Source organism: Monocercomonoides exilis (assembly GCF_001643675.1).
Source record: "Monocercomonoides exilis strain PA203 chromosome Unknown scaffold17-1647472, whole genome shotgun sequence".
NCBI lineage: Eukaryota > Preaxostyla > Oxymonadida > Polymastigidae > Monocercomonoides > Monocercomonoides exilis.
This window is the reverse complement of record NW_027150562.1, coordinates 1,248,242-1,263,483: the sequence shown is the minus strand read 5'-3', so window position 1 is coordinate 1,263,483 and position 15,242 is coordinate 1,248,242. Positions and strand designations below refer to the sequence as shown.

The 15,242-nt window shown below is 39.3% G+C and overlaps 3 protein-coding genes across 3 annotated transcripts; 2 read left to right on the top strand and 1 right to left on the bottom strand.

Annotated features, from left to right (window-relative positions):
• Window positions 1-4,901: 4,901 nt before the first annotated feature.
• Window positions 4,902-5,877, bottom strand: MONOS_17452 (putative Autophagocytosis associated protein, active-site domain). Its single transcript, XM_067870374.1, has 2 exons — window positions 5,657-5,877; window positions 4,902-5,601 (listed from the first exon to the last, which is right to left on the bottom strand). The coding sequence occupies exons 1-2, from the start codon at window positions 5,870-5,872 to the stop codon at window positions 5,128-5,130; spliced, it is 690 nt and encodes a 229-aa protein (XP_067729341.1). The 5' UTR covers window positions 5,873-5,877; the 3' UTR covers window positions 4,902-5,127.
• A 23-nt stretch (window positions 5,878-5,900) lies between these two features.
• MONOS_2375 (uncharacterized protein) lies at window positions 5,901-9,112 on the top strand (the record flags this gene model as incomplete). Its single annotated transcript, XM_067872292.1, has 5 exons — window positions 5,901-5,963; window positions 6,046-6,157; window positions 6,223-6,772; window positions 6,861-8,542; window positions 8,642-9,112. Exons 2-5 carry the CDS (start codon window positions 6,074-6,076, stop codon window positions 9,110-9,112), a joined length of 2,787 nt encoding a protein of 928 aa, XP_067729340.1. The 5' UTR covers window positions 5,901-5,963; window positions 6,046-6,073.
• A 111-nt stretch (window positions 9,113-9,223) lies between these two features.
• MONOS_2376 (uncharacterized protein) lies at window positions 9,224-15,241 on the top strand. Its single transcript, XM_067872293.1, has 6 exons — window positions 9,224-9,499; window positions 9,561-9,671; window positions 9,718-9,804; window positions 9,855-10,307; window positions 10,445-10,546; window positions 10,720-15,241. The coding sequence occupies exons 1-6, from the start codon at window positions 9,260-9,262 to the stop codon at window positions 15,052-15,054; spliced, it is 5,328 nt and encodes a 1,775-aa protein (XP_067729339.1). The 5' UTR covers window positions 9,224-9,259; the 3' UTR covers window positions 15,055-15,241.
• Window position 15,242: the final 1 nt, after the last annotated feature.

Here is a 15,242-nt window from a genome sequence, read left to right as displayed (position 1 = left end):
TTCATTTGTGCTCAGAAATATCAATTTTTGAAATTTCGGAGAAATTCAAAATCAAGTTTCTCCGAAATTTTAATAATTATTTATTTCTGAGCGCAAATGAAACTGTTTTGAAAGTCTCGTATATTAAATGAGTTTATATTGATGAGATATGTTTTGAGAAAATTTATCAGAATTATTCCTTTTGTGGTTATTGAGAAATTGATCTTGGCCGGTCTTTTTTGCACAATCTGTATCTTAAAATAAGTCTGAATATTCGAAATTTTGATCAGGAAATTTTATTTTCAATGAAAAAATCACCCATATTAATAAAAAATGTGATTATATAATATTTAGCCCTGTGATTATATGCGATGGAGAATTAACGAAAAATAGGCCAAAAATGTCGGTGCATCGAAAAATGTGACAATTAACGAATGTGATTATATTCGACGTGATTATATCCAGTTTTGACTGTATATGGGTGATAATTTTTGAAATCATATCTTTTTTCGGGGTGTTGATTTTTCAATAATTGTTTGTTTTCTGAAAAAATATTTTATTTAAAAAAGAGAAAAAGTGTGATAATTGTTTTTAAAAACAAATGGTTTTTCCGAATCAAAGACAAAAATGTATTCAATGAGCCTTTTCACTTTTCAATTTTTTTTATTGCTATTCAAGTAATATTTTTCCACCAAATTTTTTGAATGAAAAAATATGATTTCAAAAATAATCACACATATTTTTTTTAAATTTATTGTAGTGTGACATTTGCAGTTTTCACTCTCTTCTTTCACATTTATTAATAACAAAAACCCCATTTCTTATTTCTTGAAATCAAAATTATTATTTTGCTTATTGTTTTTTTTTGAGTTTGTTTGGGTACGAGATTTTCAAAATCTGCGGAAAATAACAACACAAACATATCGTGAAATGTTGTAAAAATAAAAGAATGACTTTTGGATGATTATTTTTTAAATTAAATTTTTTTTTGTACATATAATTCTGTTTATTTATTTTGTTTAAAAATTTTAGTTTATGAACACAGAAAAGTGACAAATCCTATAAAAACCGTCTCTGTCTTTCTTTTTTATCAAATATTAATTTTTGATAGAATTGAAATGATTTTCATTCTTCATTGATGAATTCATTTTCAATTTCAAAAAATTTTCCCAATAATTATCACAACGAAAAAAGTTATGATTACAAAAAGAATCACACATATGGGTAATTATTTTTGAAATCATAACTTTTTTCGGAGTGTTTATTTTTCAAAGGTTGTATGTCATTGGGAAGAGTTTTTGTCTGCAATTTGTGTATTTTTCACAACTGTATTAAAAATAAATGTCTATGCTCAAATAAAGATGTTGATGTTTTCAATAAACCTTTTCATTTTTTTGTGCTCTTTTGTTGATAATAAAGAGAAAATTTTCGAACCGAAATTTTTGAAAGAACAAATATGATTTCAAAAATAATCACCCATATAGACAGGGACAAAGTCCGGGACACTTCAGTCTTAAATAACTTTTTTGAATGTTTATTAAAAGCAGTCGCAAATTAAAAATTGACACACAATATATTTTTTTTGATTAAATCCTTTGTTCACTTTTAAAAAAAATTTGCTTCTTTAAAAAGAACTTTTATCAAATTGCATGATCGAGTTTCCATTGATCAAATTAAAAATTCATACATGTCATCCTCTTTCTCTTCCAATAAATTATCTCCTATCAAGGCATCGGCAGAGTTTCGCAGGCTCACTTCAAAAGCAGAAAAAGTTGATTATCTTTTAAAACAAGACAAAATCAAACCTTCAGATTTGGTTAAAGCAAAAATCATTTCTCATTCATTCATCTACAGGCATATAGCATCAATAAAGGCTGGGAGAGATCCTCACTGCTCGGGCAGACCAGGGTTATTTAATAAAGAAGAAATTGAGGAAATTGAAGACTGTGCAAGAGCTCAAAAATCTTCATCCAACAAATTAACAGTTTCGGATATAATAAAATTCGTGTGATTTATTTAGATAATGTTTTTTAAACTAGGTATTATTTGATAGACAGGAAATATCATGATGAAAAAAAATAAGAAAAGCGTTCCATCTTTGGAGTGTCACAATATTAATACAAAATGGGCTGGCAGGTTTATAAAAAAAAGCGGATTGTTAAAACTAATAAAACCAACTTACATAGACATACATCGACTTAAAGCTTCGAACATCGAAAAAATGAGAAATTGGTTTAGTCTTCTAAAAAATGTTATTGATGATTTTCATATTTCTTCAGATTTGATAATCAATATGGATGAGACAGGAGTCACCATGAAACAGTCAGAAGATGAAATCGGAGTAACAAAAGAAACTCAGCACGCTCTCTTGCCAGAAGTCCAGCGAAGGAAAAATGCGACATTATTTTTCACAATTTTTGCAGATGGAACATCACTGGATCCTGTGATGTTGTGGCCATCTCAGACGCTGTCTGAAGATTTGAAGGAATTAAAGAACCATCGAATAAACTGCATTGTAAACGGGACTGGCTGGATGAGCAAGTATGATTTTGAAAAAATTATGATTGAAGATTTTTTGCCTAAAATAAATGAGAAACGAGTTTGCTACACGGGCCATCTTCTTTCGCATTAATTATTCTCGACGGTCATTCATCTCGATTTTGCCAACCTGTTATTTCTTGGTGCAGGAAACACAACATCCATCTTCCAATTCTTCCATCCCGCACTACTCACTTAACGCAACCTTTGGATAGGTTCGTTTTTGCACATTTTTAAAAACAGCTTGAAACGTGAATTTTTGATGCCAACTGATTCATCAATTTCTTCGTGCAGAAAAGCATTGATTCCTGCTGTTTTAGAAGCTGAATACGACTCTCTATCTCCGAGAATAGTGAGAAAGTCATTTGAAGCTTGTGGAATTCATCCGTTCGATCCATCTGTGGTCTATCAGTGTCTTCCTAAAATCTCAGAAAAAATCGAAAACGTGAATGAATCAAATTGCTCAGGGTTAACCAATAACATCAGTATGAAACTAATCACTGGAGACACTTTTACGAAAGCTATTCAGTTCAATTAGAGATTAAGAAAAAAAGCACAATGATTCACTCTGATACTCAACATGAGGTCTTAAAATCTTGTGAAAAGGAATCACACAATATTACGAACAAAAAATCTGACATTTCTGTTCCTGATGAAAGTATCAACTTTCAAGATCAAAAAAAGAAAACTACATTTCGTGAAGAGGTTTCTTTCAAAATGTCTGACACAACAAAAAATCCAGAAATGCAATTAAACGCTTTGGAAGAAGAGATACTGTTTCCAAGCGAGAAAAGAAAAAGAAAGAAAACTTCAGAAAGCAAATGGGGTTCAGTTTTTGTTTTCGATTCATAATTCTTTTTATGAGGTGCAAATTATTTCTTTTTAATGTTAACAATTATTTCTTTCTATTTTGAACTGTTTTTTTTCGTTCCTCTTTTGATATCAAACTTCTTTTCTATCATATCATAAAGGAATATAAAACAAATTACTCTTGTTTGTTTCCTTCTTTCTTGCAAAAAAATAATTCTATTTAAAAGGTGAATATTTATTAATCGAAGCATTTTTCAAAGAAAAGAAAACTGTACCAAATGTCCCGGGTTTTGTCCCTGTCTAAAGTCAACTTTTTAATGGGACTTTTTCCTTTATTGGCACTTTTTTTATTTTCGATAACAAAAAGCTGAGAAGTGTTAAATGGCTTTCAGCATTTGGATAACTGATTTTAACAAAGTTGATTCTATTTATTACCGGTTTGTTTTTTAATTTTTGTTTATTATTTAACGAGATATGACGTTTTTTTTGATAAATTTGAATTGGCTTTTCCCACTCAACCAAGCATTTCCAGAAAATGAAAAATACTGTTTTCAAAAGCACTAACTTTTATCTATATGTTTTTTAATTCTTTTTTTTGACAAACATTTTTTCCGTGTTATTTTTGCATTTCATTTTTTTAACAACATGCAAACATAAAACTGATTGTTTCTTTGTAAATATAATGAAATGATGAAAATAAAAATATGATATGAAAATAAAACATTCAAATAATGAAGTATTGTCAAAATACAACATTGTTTTTTTTTATTTGTCTTGAACTCATAAAAATAACAAAAGTTTGATCGAAGATCATTTTCTATTTGTACCATTTGGCTTTTCTATACAAATAGAAAAAAACAATGTTGTATTTTGACAATACTTCATTATTTGAATGTTTTATTTTCATATCATATTTTTATTTTCATCATTTCATTATATTTACAAAGAAACAATCAGTTTTATGTTTGCATGTTGTTAAAAAAATGAAATGCAAAAATAACACGGAAAAAATGTTTGTCAAAAAAAAGAATTAAAAAACATATAGATAAAAGTTAGTGCTTTTGAAAACAGTATTTTTCATTTTCTGGAAATGCTTGGTTGAGTGGGAAAAGCCAATTCAAATTTATCAAAAAAAACGTCATATCTCGTTAAATAATAAACAAAAATTAAAAAACAAACCGGTAATAAATAGAATCAACTTTGTTAAAATCAGTTATCCAAATGCTGAAAGCCATTTAACACTTCTCAGCTTTTTGTTATCGAAAATAAAAAAAGTGCCAATAAAGGAAAAAGTCCCATTAAAAAGTTGACCCTATATGAACAGATGTCATGCCTGTTAATACACAACTGTGCAAATTGATGAAAATTAATATTGAATATTTGTTGAGATATTTATTTTTCAAAATTTTGTCCGGATTAAAAAAAAAGTCAGGTTTAAAAAACCACTCTATTAAGGAGTTATTGACAATCCAAAAATGGTGAATAAAATTGGTTTTGTACAAGATTTTTATGCAATTTTAAATCAGAACGTTTCAAAGAAAAGACCTTCAAAAGGAAAGAAAAGAATGACAATATTTATTCATATAAAATGCTCAATCTTTCAAATATTTAAATCAGAAATGCTAAAATCAATTTGAAAAAGCAAAAATCAATTTTTGTAAAAGAACGAAACATATTCCAATTAATAACGAACAATATAAAAATAATGTTCAAATCTTTAACAAAAATACTGGCAATTTTTGTGAATTTCAAAACTTCGTTTTCAACTTCTAACAACACCATTTCACAACTCAAAAAGTTTTATGTGTGTTTGAAGCATTGAATAACTTTGAGAGGCACATCCACACGTAGTAATGGAAGAAAAAGGCTTATCCAGAAAAGGAATCCAGAAGGCTTCGTCATTAAATCATCTGAATCTAATTTTGATGAAGAGCAATCTTCATTATAAATGGAATCTAATTTCATTGTTTCCTTTTGTTCTTGTGAAAGTGTTTGCCCTAATTTTAATATATTCGTAGTTTGGCAAGGATGAATCATATAAAATGGGGTTCGAAGATAAGGATGTATCCCTTGTGTGATAATGTTATAAAGAACAGAAGGTTTATCTGAAGTTACATGTGGATTTGACAGAATCAGTCTGTGAATTTGATTCAATTCAACAAATTCACCGCTCTCCGTATGAGCACGAAAATAAATAACTGGAGATGAATAAACGTCAAAGTAAGTGATATGAATATTTAACACTAAATGTGTTTTTGACGATGGTTCAGGTGCCTAAAAATTTTTTTTCATCTTAAATAATATTAAGTTCATATATTATAAATCAAACCAAACTTTCATCTGAAAATTCTTCAAGTTCCGGTTGTTCTTCGTCTTCTTCTTCAACGTCAATATCTTTGTCCTCACTAGTAGAAGATTGCTCGACAGAAAAATTAGCTGTAGCTCCTAGAGCATTTTCATCATGTTCAACGTATTGTATAAGTTTCCATTCTGGCCAAAATTCACAAAATCGTTTAATTTCTGAAATAAATGTTTGTATTTTCATATTTTGGTTAGTCACCCACAATACAAGAAAAAATAAAACTGGTTTTGCTTTACTTTGCTAAAATAAACTTTAATCCAGTTTTAAAAAAATTGTTTGTAATTTAAAGTTTCATATCAATAATTATAATTTGCTGTGAATAATTTATGATGCATATTTTCTTTTTCATCACTCAGCAAATTTTAAAATTATATTTTGCGTTTTATGAGTAGAAAAGACCAACCACCACCACCAAAAGAGGCCCTTGCTGCTGCTGCTTTGCTTACAGCTGATTATCTACTTGTTATCGTTTGCATTACAATGCATTTTTCGTTAGATATTTTTGAATATTTAATTCTTTTTGTTCACTTCAGACTGATGATCAATTTGCTCGAGCGGATCCGTCACGACCAATTCCACCAGTTCCTCCTCTTCCGGCGCCATCTCAAATTAAGTCAAATCCTATGAATTTTTATGGAGCTGTTGGTCAAAGATATAATGCATTGATTGAAGCTGCGCCTCACAATGGATATCGAATAATTTTAAAATGGTTCGAACATCTTTTTGTAATGCCCGGATCAGACAAGAGGACAATTTTGCAAGGAAAGCCATTGGAAAAAGAAAAAGGAAAGAAGGCAAAACCTCCTGTTTTGTCTGCCGCAGCTCAAATAATGGCAAAAACGCTTTTTCCAGCAAAGCGTCGTTTAATGAAGATTAGCCGAGACAAAACAGAATATGAAAAACCATCAGTCCCTGCACTTGTATATACAACATCGCTTGACTGTTTGTGGCAAAAAGCTGGATTCTCTTCAAGAGAACTTTGTACTGTTGATGGTGATCTTATTCATTGGCAATGTAATGCGCCTTGTTGTGCTTCTAAGTATGAGCTCGATCCGTTTTTCAGATTTTTTGTAGAATCTAATGGTATGTTTGTTTTTAATTTTTGTAATTGAACTTAAATGGAAATAATGAATCCTAAACTTGTTTTCATTTGCTGCTTCTTCAATTTCAGGCAAAGCCAACCGTCTTGTGCCTCATGACGAGCGCATCCGGCAGCTTTTGGACCAAGCATCGCCCGCACAGCTTGTCGAAGCGCGCTCCGCCGAGCAGACGATGGCGGTCTGTTCCTTCTGCCGCGAGAATGGATGGTCCATTCCAGTGGCGCTTCCTCCCGTCCTGCCAGAGCCTCCTCTTTCTCCAATGTATCTGGCCGAGCTCGACCACCGCCTCTTCTCGTACCCGGGTGTTATGGAGCCCCGGCCCCCTCATCCAGCGACGATCGGAAAGCCCATCGTCCGCCCGTCTGCGCTGTCGCTGCCATCGCCCGTGATGGACGACGACACGCCGTATGACTTTGGCTTTGGCGACGAAGACGAGGAGTATGCAGGCGAAGAAGGAGAGCACTACGCCAGCGATGAGGAAGGAGAATTTGGAGCAAGCAACGTTTTGTCTCCCTCTCTCTCAAATCCGCCGCAGTCGCTTTATTCACCTCTTTCACCGACGACTATGCGGACACGCACCTCTGCCATAACTTCAGGCGACGGGTGGGAGCGGCCGATGACGCAGGCCACGAGCAGCAGCGACGTGACTGGCATCTTCCCCATCACTTCGCGCTCTTTTGTGGCTGACGCACCGCTGAGGCGGAGAACACTCGTTGCTGACAGGGCACTCCGCGTCTCCACTGCCCAGCCGCCGAATCTTCCGCAGTCTCCTGGCAGATCTGGGCTGATGCGGTCGCGCGCCATTGACACCTCAATCACTTCACTCCAGCCGAATCCTCTTTCCCCGTCTCAAAACGCCTTTCTCTCAACATCCGTCGCATCCTCCTCGTCTGCCTCGTCTTCTCTCACAGCAACTTCTGCCTCTCTCACGCCAACTGCTTCCACTTGGACAGCGCGCCAGTCTGTTTTAGGCGGACTCTCCATCATCCCTCCCTCAAAACTAGTCGATGCGCCGTTCCGCACTGTGTCTGAATACGCCCCTCCGCCCACGTCGCCCACATACGCGTCCATCTCCCCGCGCAACATCCACTCACGCGACATGTTCCCACTGAATGTCTCACAGAACGACCTTTCTGCCACTGCTGCCACGAGATCGAGCGCTTCGCCGCAGAGCAGCCAGTTCGATGTGGTGCTGACTGAGCACAGAGGCAGCCTCGCCAGCGAGCAGTCGCTGCAGCCGTCTTCCACATCACCTTGTGGCATCGCCTCTGAAGAAGACACTGGGTATGTACCATCTGCTCCTCCATACAGCATCGATTCGCTGGCACGTCTTGTGCGTCCAGCTTCCTCTCGCCCGCGAACAAGCGACAGAAGCAGAGGAGGCAGCGGGACACTGTCACGCAGCTCGTCGTTCTCATCGCTAAAGGCCAGCGAGTCGCGAAGAGGGTCGATTTCAGGCTCGGCTGAGTCATCGCCGAAGGATGATGCGAAGAGGAGCAAGCTGATTCAGGTGTCCCATGGAGACGACAAGCAGTCGCTTCTGAGCGAGACACAGAGACAGGCAGAGAGTGGGGGAGAACTGAGGATGGGCGCGGGGGATGTGCCTGTGGATGCAATTGTGGATGAGTCTGTGAAGAGAGAGTACCTCGGGAGCGCCAGAATCACCACACCGAACTGCCCGCTGTATGCCATTCGGCCGAGCGATAAAGCGAAAAACACAGAAGAGCCATCGAAGCAGCCTTTGCTGCCAATGGTGTGATATTGCTTAATTATTATAAGTATTATTTATTATTATCTTTTTTTTTAATTTTTATTTAACAAATGATGAATATCATTCTCTCCACTTCCTAAGCACATCAACATTCCCAGATGCCCCAGATGCCAAAGAGACTGCCGGCCTGCGTGCAAGCTGTCGTTGAATGACCGCAGCTGGGTCGGGGCAAAAGACCAAGTGGCTCAGTACAACCGCTGGATTGAGGCTATAAAACACGAATGGGAAAAAGAGCCGAATAAGTCGATTGTGTTTTTGGAGATTGGAATTAAGCAGACTTCGAAGTTGCACACACAGCTGATGGCATTGTGGAAAGAGCTAAATCCATCCATCACTATGATTAGAGTCGGAGGAGGGAAAATTGGAGCACCAACAAAGAAGAAGGGAATTGGTGCTGCGTCATCTTCGCAGTCGGATGAAGAAGATCTTACCATGATTGAAGTGTATAATGCAATTTCTGTTTTCCAGGCTATTTATAGCATTGATGCACAAATGAGGGAAATTATTGGAGAGTTTGAGTTTAAGGAATTGATGATGCCTAGAGTTATGTAAAGAATTGTAATTTTAGTTGCAATGTTTTCTTTATTTGCATTTCATTTATCTTCTTCTTCACTTGTGAACTTTATATGTATTTTCTGTTAATGATCAAGAATTAAACCATATTTTAACTTCATTTCAAAAGAACCGTTCAAAAACTGAATGGGCTTTACCATTGCGGGGAAGGCTAATTGTTCTAAATTAGCTCATGCAATCATAATAGCTCGTCACCTCAAATGCAATTTACCATCTTTTGAATATGAAGCGTTGCTGAAGACTCCAGAAGAATGGCCACAATTTATTTCTGAAACTCAACGGGCCTATGGATTTGCTTTCACAGATTGCCCAACAATTTGGGAAGAAGGAAGACTTGTTGGAGGATTGCAACAATGGAGAGAATTGGTTTGATTTTTCTTTTTTTCGAAATATGATTTTTTTGAAATAACTTTTCTTTCTGTTTCAGGTTGCAAATCGTTATAAACTTTCGCTGCAACTATCAGAAGAGCAATGCATCGCTGTTTCAAAGGAGATTTATCAAGAATTTGAGGCAAACAGAAGAAGGCAAAAAACTCAAGTTTGCTTTTAAAATTTTCATTATTTTAAATTTTATTCTTTTCCAGGATATGGCAAAGGGGATGAGAACTGTAATTGAGGATGAGTCACTTCACTTCACTGAGACTGTGAAAGCATCTATTGGATTAGAACATGTATGAAAAAAATAAAAAATTAACTATTCAAAATTTCATTCTTCTTTTAGCACGCAGAATCATTGTTTCCTGAAGTTAAATTTATAGATAAAGTTATGCGTAGTTGCGGTGATATAGTTACAAAGCTTTATTCCACAGTCACGCGCCTTCAACAGAAAAGACGAGAATTAGAAGAAATTTCAATGAAAGATGCTGTCTCAAAGAAAAACGCTCAACTCGCACTTGAATGGATAGAATGCAGACGAATCGAACAAGAAGCGAAAGATATCGAAGCTAAAATAGCAGCTGAAGAGGCGGCAGCAAGAAAGAGAAAACAGTCGTCAAAGAAAAAGAAGGGAAAGAAAAGTTCAGAAGAAAAAGATGCAGATGCAGACAAAACCACAGATGATGAAATGTTAACTACACATCGCTCTACAACTCCAAAAAGTGGAAAGGGAAAAAGAAAAACAGATTCGAAAGGTGGAAAAGATAAAGAGAAAAAACTAACCGCCGAGACTGTGAAGGTATCATTTTTTGTGTTTTTATTTATCTTTTAAAAGATGTCTTTTTGTTGTTTCTTTGTATTTATTGGTCACCTCAAAATTTCAAACAAACTTCGTTCGTTGTTCAACATTGTGAAAATCTTATGTTCTGTAAAAAGGAATCGTTAGAAGAAGAGCTGAAGAAAACAGAAGCTGAAAGAGAAAGAGCCAAACGAGAAATGCAGATGCTTCGCATTGAAGCTGAAGTTTACATCACAAAGGTATTTGTTATTTGGATTATATTTTCAAATATTTCATCCTTATACAAAAATAATTTTTTTTCCTGAAATCTTTCATATTTGTTTATTAATACCAAATATATGCTATTCATTTTTTGTTTAAATTTATTTAAAAATAATTATTTAACTCTTCTTTTCATAATCTTCAATGAAAGATCGCCGAGCTTGTTGATACAGAATATCCTGAGCCAGTGATTGAAAAGAAAGAAAAGAAGAAGAAGAAGAAGAGTGATGATTCTGAAGAAGGGAATGAGGAAGAGGAAGAAGGAGAAGAGGAAGAGGAGGAAGGCGACGACGAAGCAGCTGAAGAAGGCGAGGCAGAAGCAGACGAAAAAGCGAAAGCTGAGAAAGCGCTGCTTCTGAAGCTGACGTCGAAGAAGGGTGTGATTCGGAATGGCGAGTATATCCCTCTGCCTGGACAGGGCATCCTCACACACGCCAAGACAGACGTGGACATCTTCGCCGAAGGGCTGGACAAGCAAATGAAGGAGAAGCTGAGCCAGTTCCAGCAGCCGAAGAAGAAGCTGTCCCCTGTTGCCTCGTCGCCATCGCCGTTTCCGTCGCAGCCTTCGTCGCTGGCACACACACAGCGAGGGGCAAAAGCAGGAGAGAAAAGCGGAGTGCCGTTTGGAGGCGTTGTGGGTATGGGAACACTCGGCGGAACAGGAAAGGTGGGTGGGATGGGAACAGCGCTGCAGACGAGGAGAGAGAAGGACGATGAGAAAGAGGAGATGAAGAAGAAAGAGAGGGAGACGCTGATCATGTTTGAGATGGAGCGTACGAAAAGGAAGATGATCCAGGAGAAGTTTGCAAAGAAAGGGAACAAGAAGCAGCAGACGAGCGAGGGAGTTGACGAGAACGACCTCGATGCTCATGAAGACGAGAAGCTGCTGAAGGAGATTATCGACTGTGACTCGTGTTCTGAACACGAAGGAAGTGGTGAGTCAGCTGCTGCTACTGCTGACAAAGAAGAGGACGTTGATGAATTCTCATCAAGACCATCCAGCAGAATGCTTGGCTCTGCATCACACACGCCACGCAGAGACTTGAGCTTCACAACTAAAACTATGTCTGCTTCTCACTCTTCATCAACTTCTTCATCATCTTCTTCCTCTTCTGCTTTCTCTGCAACTGCCAGGCGCAAGCGTGGAGAAGTGACAAGTGCTTCTTCAAAGGACAGACCGCAGCGCACTTCATCAGCTGCAACCACCAAGCGCCCGATGCGAAAGATGGCGCCTGTGACAGCCACGCGCCTCGCCCACAGCAATCTCTACAGTCTCTTCTTACAGGTGAAGCAGAGGAACAACCAGCCGAGCAACGACAGCAGAGCACTGACGCAGCAGAAGAACGAGATGAATATGACTCCTGGAATTGGGCTGCAGGTGCAGGCAGTGTCGCCTTTGGAAGACACCAGGCTTCCCTTTGTTGTGTCTCCTGCACATCACTCGTTCCGCTTGTGCTCTGCATTGTGGATGGTGCTGAACACCACACCAGAATTTATTGAAACAGCCGTCAGCTGGATGAATGGGTCGATGTCTCCTTTGTTCGGCACAGCCCGTGGCAAAGAGGCACCTTCGCCAATTCTGCGCCTGGACGACGGGGCAACATCAGAGCTGACCGCTTCCCTCAGAACACCAGCAAACAAGAGCAACCAGGGTGATGCCAGAAACGGAGGAGCACAAGATTTAACAGCATCTGATAGAGTCACTCCAGCCACTTCTCCAATCCAGTCACCGACTTTCCCTTCGCTCACTTCTCCGTCTTATCTCCAGCACACTCAGCCAAATTCTCGAGATCTCCACCCCATCGCCTCTCGCCCGCTGCGCCGTCTTGCGCAGTATGTTGATGATGCTATTGCATTCCTTCATTCTCGTCTCTCTGCTCTGCCTCCTTTCCCAAGCCATCTGTGCTCTTTCTTGCAGTCCCCAGCAGCTCCTCTTCAATCTGCAGAAGAGTTTTTGAGGGAATGCATCGCCAACATAAAGGCACTCATTCCTCCTGATGCTGAGCAGCCCTGTGATCCCAATGCAGCACAGCCAGGCTCGGCTCCTTCGTCTGCCTCTGTGCCTGTTCCTTTCAGATGCCCACACTGTGGCCAAATCCACTGCCAGTTTGCATCTGTGCAAGGAGCTTACGCAGAGTTCTTCCCATTCAAGGGATTCAAAAACGATCATTCTGCCAGTTCTCCTGCCTCTGCATCTGCATCATCATCATTGTCAGGTGCTAACGGTGGACTGAACATTGACTCACAGAGAAAAGCAGCAGCAATGCAAGTTGTGCTCAACTCGCTGCAGATGCTGTTGAATCCAGTCATTCAGCGCCAGCAGTCACACGGACGTCTCACCAACATGAGCTCGTCATCGCTGGCAGCTGTGTCTTCAGCACAGAGCAGCGATCTCGCCTCACAAGGGACAGTTCAATCGATGGCAAATGGACCCAGCACTCCTTCTTCCTCAGGCTCTGTTAGCGGCTCCCGAACGCCTCTCCCGCCATTCCAGTCGCCCATCTCTTTCCACACGTCTGCACCTTCAACACCTTCTGGCTCGCAGCAGTCTTCTGGCAACACTGTCTTGTCTGTGTTGCTCAGCCAGCGCAATCCGCTAGAGACACTTTTTGACTGGACGCAGATTTTCGACATTCCCACAGTCACACAGAAGCAACTGGGGCAAATGCCACCTCCTTCTCCTCCTGTGTTTAGTGTGAAGTTCTTATTACTGCCTGAACTGCCAGCTGATGCCTCTGATGGCTTGCGTTCAGCATGGAATTCTCAGCGCCAGGCTGAAAAACTCGTGTCACCAGCCGACAAAACACTGTTAAAGTCAACAAATTCACTCAACAGCACAGAAGGAGAGAATGCTTCTGACAAAGAGAAAGACGGTGCAGCATCGTCCGGTTCAGCTTCATCAGCCAGCTCTGGTGCAGCTGCAGTTGATGCTGAACTGAAGAAAGCGGTTGCTGCACAACCTTCTTCTGCAACTGGTACAGCAGCCACTCCAAAGACTCCTCCTCAGATTTCTGCACCTGCACTTCCAGCAGAAGGAGGCATTCTTGTGGAAAAAGCGCTTCCTGTCTTGACATTCTTTTCGATGCTGTTCTCTGCGTGGGTCAAGTGGTGCGAGGCAACGACCGCTGGTTGGCAGAAGCTCCATTCATGTGCAATGGACGAGTGGGATGAAGCGACACTTGCGGAGTTTCTGCAGCAGTCAGAAAAGGAAGACAACAGCAAAAACACAAAAGTTGCATCTCTTTCTGCTCCGAAAGCACAGCAACCACAGATCGGTCAGTCAGACTTGAATGGAGACGGAGATTTGGGTGAAAAAGGAGAAGAGGAGCGACCACCTTCTCCTTTGCATCCCGAAGGCACTGAAGGATTTCAACTTCCAAATCATACTTCATCTTGCGAGTCACTTCTGGATATCGAAGGAGACAAGCAAAAAGAAGATGAGACTGAAAACGAGAGTCCTAATAATAAAATACCATTTTTGATTACAAGCACAATCAGGCGATTTGCATCAGATGGCGGAGTGGCACCTCTGATGGAGAAGATGCAGTTTGTTATGCCTCCACGAGTTCCACCAAAGAAGCTGATACCTCATCGCCCGATTGTTGCTGTTGTGGAGTCATCGAAGAGTCTGACAGGAACAGAAGATGAGCAAGTTGAAGAAGAAGGCGGAGGAGAAGAAGGAGATAATATGGAGAGGCTTATGAGCATCCGAAAAGGAGGCCCACTTGGAAGCGCATGGAATAAAATGAAGAGCGGACTGAATGCAACAGAGCTGGAAGCTCGGAGGTTGCTGGGAGCACCTTGGTGGGATGATGCAGAGATTGCAGGGAATGGGGCTTCTTTGCAGCCACTCACTTCTCGTACTTTCAATAAGCCTGATGGACGCTTCGGCAGCACAGCGAAAAGTACTGCAAAAGAAGGCGGAGTTGGCAACGGACCCTCAATGACTCAAATTGGAGCACTGGAAACTTTCGGAAGTTCGCCTCATGTTGTGTTGGATCCAGCAGAAGAGACGCTGAGAAGGATTGTTGAGACGACGCAGACGGTTGATCCGACAGCGCTGGCGAAGCGGTTTATTTCACAGAAGGCACAGACGTTTGTCCATCGCCTGCATCAGCTTCGACGATCTCTGAGGACTTTGGAATGGGTTAAAAAGGTCTGGAGCGAGATGGAAGGAGAAAGGAAAACGGCTGAAAGTGGCAGCGATGGTGAAGCAGGAAGCAGTGTGGACATGAACCAAATAGCAGAGTTTGCTTCGTTATGGCAAAAGGATTCATCTCTGTGGCCAATTGAGCTTCCTGCCCAACAGAAGCCAAAGATTCCGAAAGATTTTGCAGAGGAATTTGCACTGGCGATAATACAAAGAGAAGAAGAGCAAAAACAAAGAGAAAAGGAGGAACAAGAAAGAGAGGAAGAAAGAAAAAGAAAAGAAAAAGAAGCAACAGCACTAGCAAAAAAGAAAAAAAGAAAGGGATCTGCAACTTAGTCTGATTCCTTTTTTGTTTTTTTATAAACACGTCAAATCATATGTGCAATACTTTTGTTTTTATTTTCATATCAATCTTTTCAAAAATCAATTGTCTTTTTTATTATTTTTTAGAAATTGGAAGATTTTTATTCTTACTTAATTTTAACAAAAAAAAAAAAAAAAAAAAAAAAAAAAAAAAACTCTAT

Coding starts and splice junctions, on each gene's coding strand:
- MONOS_2376 (XM_067872293.1), top strand. CDS start 9,260: ATGGGCTTTACCATTGCGGGGAAGGCTAATTGTTCTAAATTAGCTCAT. Junction 9,672..9,717: donor GAAGAAGGCAAAAAACTCAA/GTTTGCTTTTAA, acceptor ATTCTTTTCCAG/GATATGGCAAAGGGGATGAG. Junction 9,805..9,854: donor CATCTATTGGATTAGAACAT/GTATGAAAAAAA, acceptor TTCTTCTTTTAG/CACGCAGAATCATTGTTTCC.
- MONOS_17452 (XM_067870374.1), bottom strand. CDS start 5,872: ATGAAAATACAAACATTTATTTCAGAAATTAAACGATTTTGTGAATTT. Junction 5,602..5,656: donor AATTTTCAGATGAAAGTTTG/GTTTGATTTATA, acceptor AAAAATTTTTAG/GCACCTGAACCATCGTCAAA.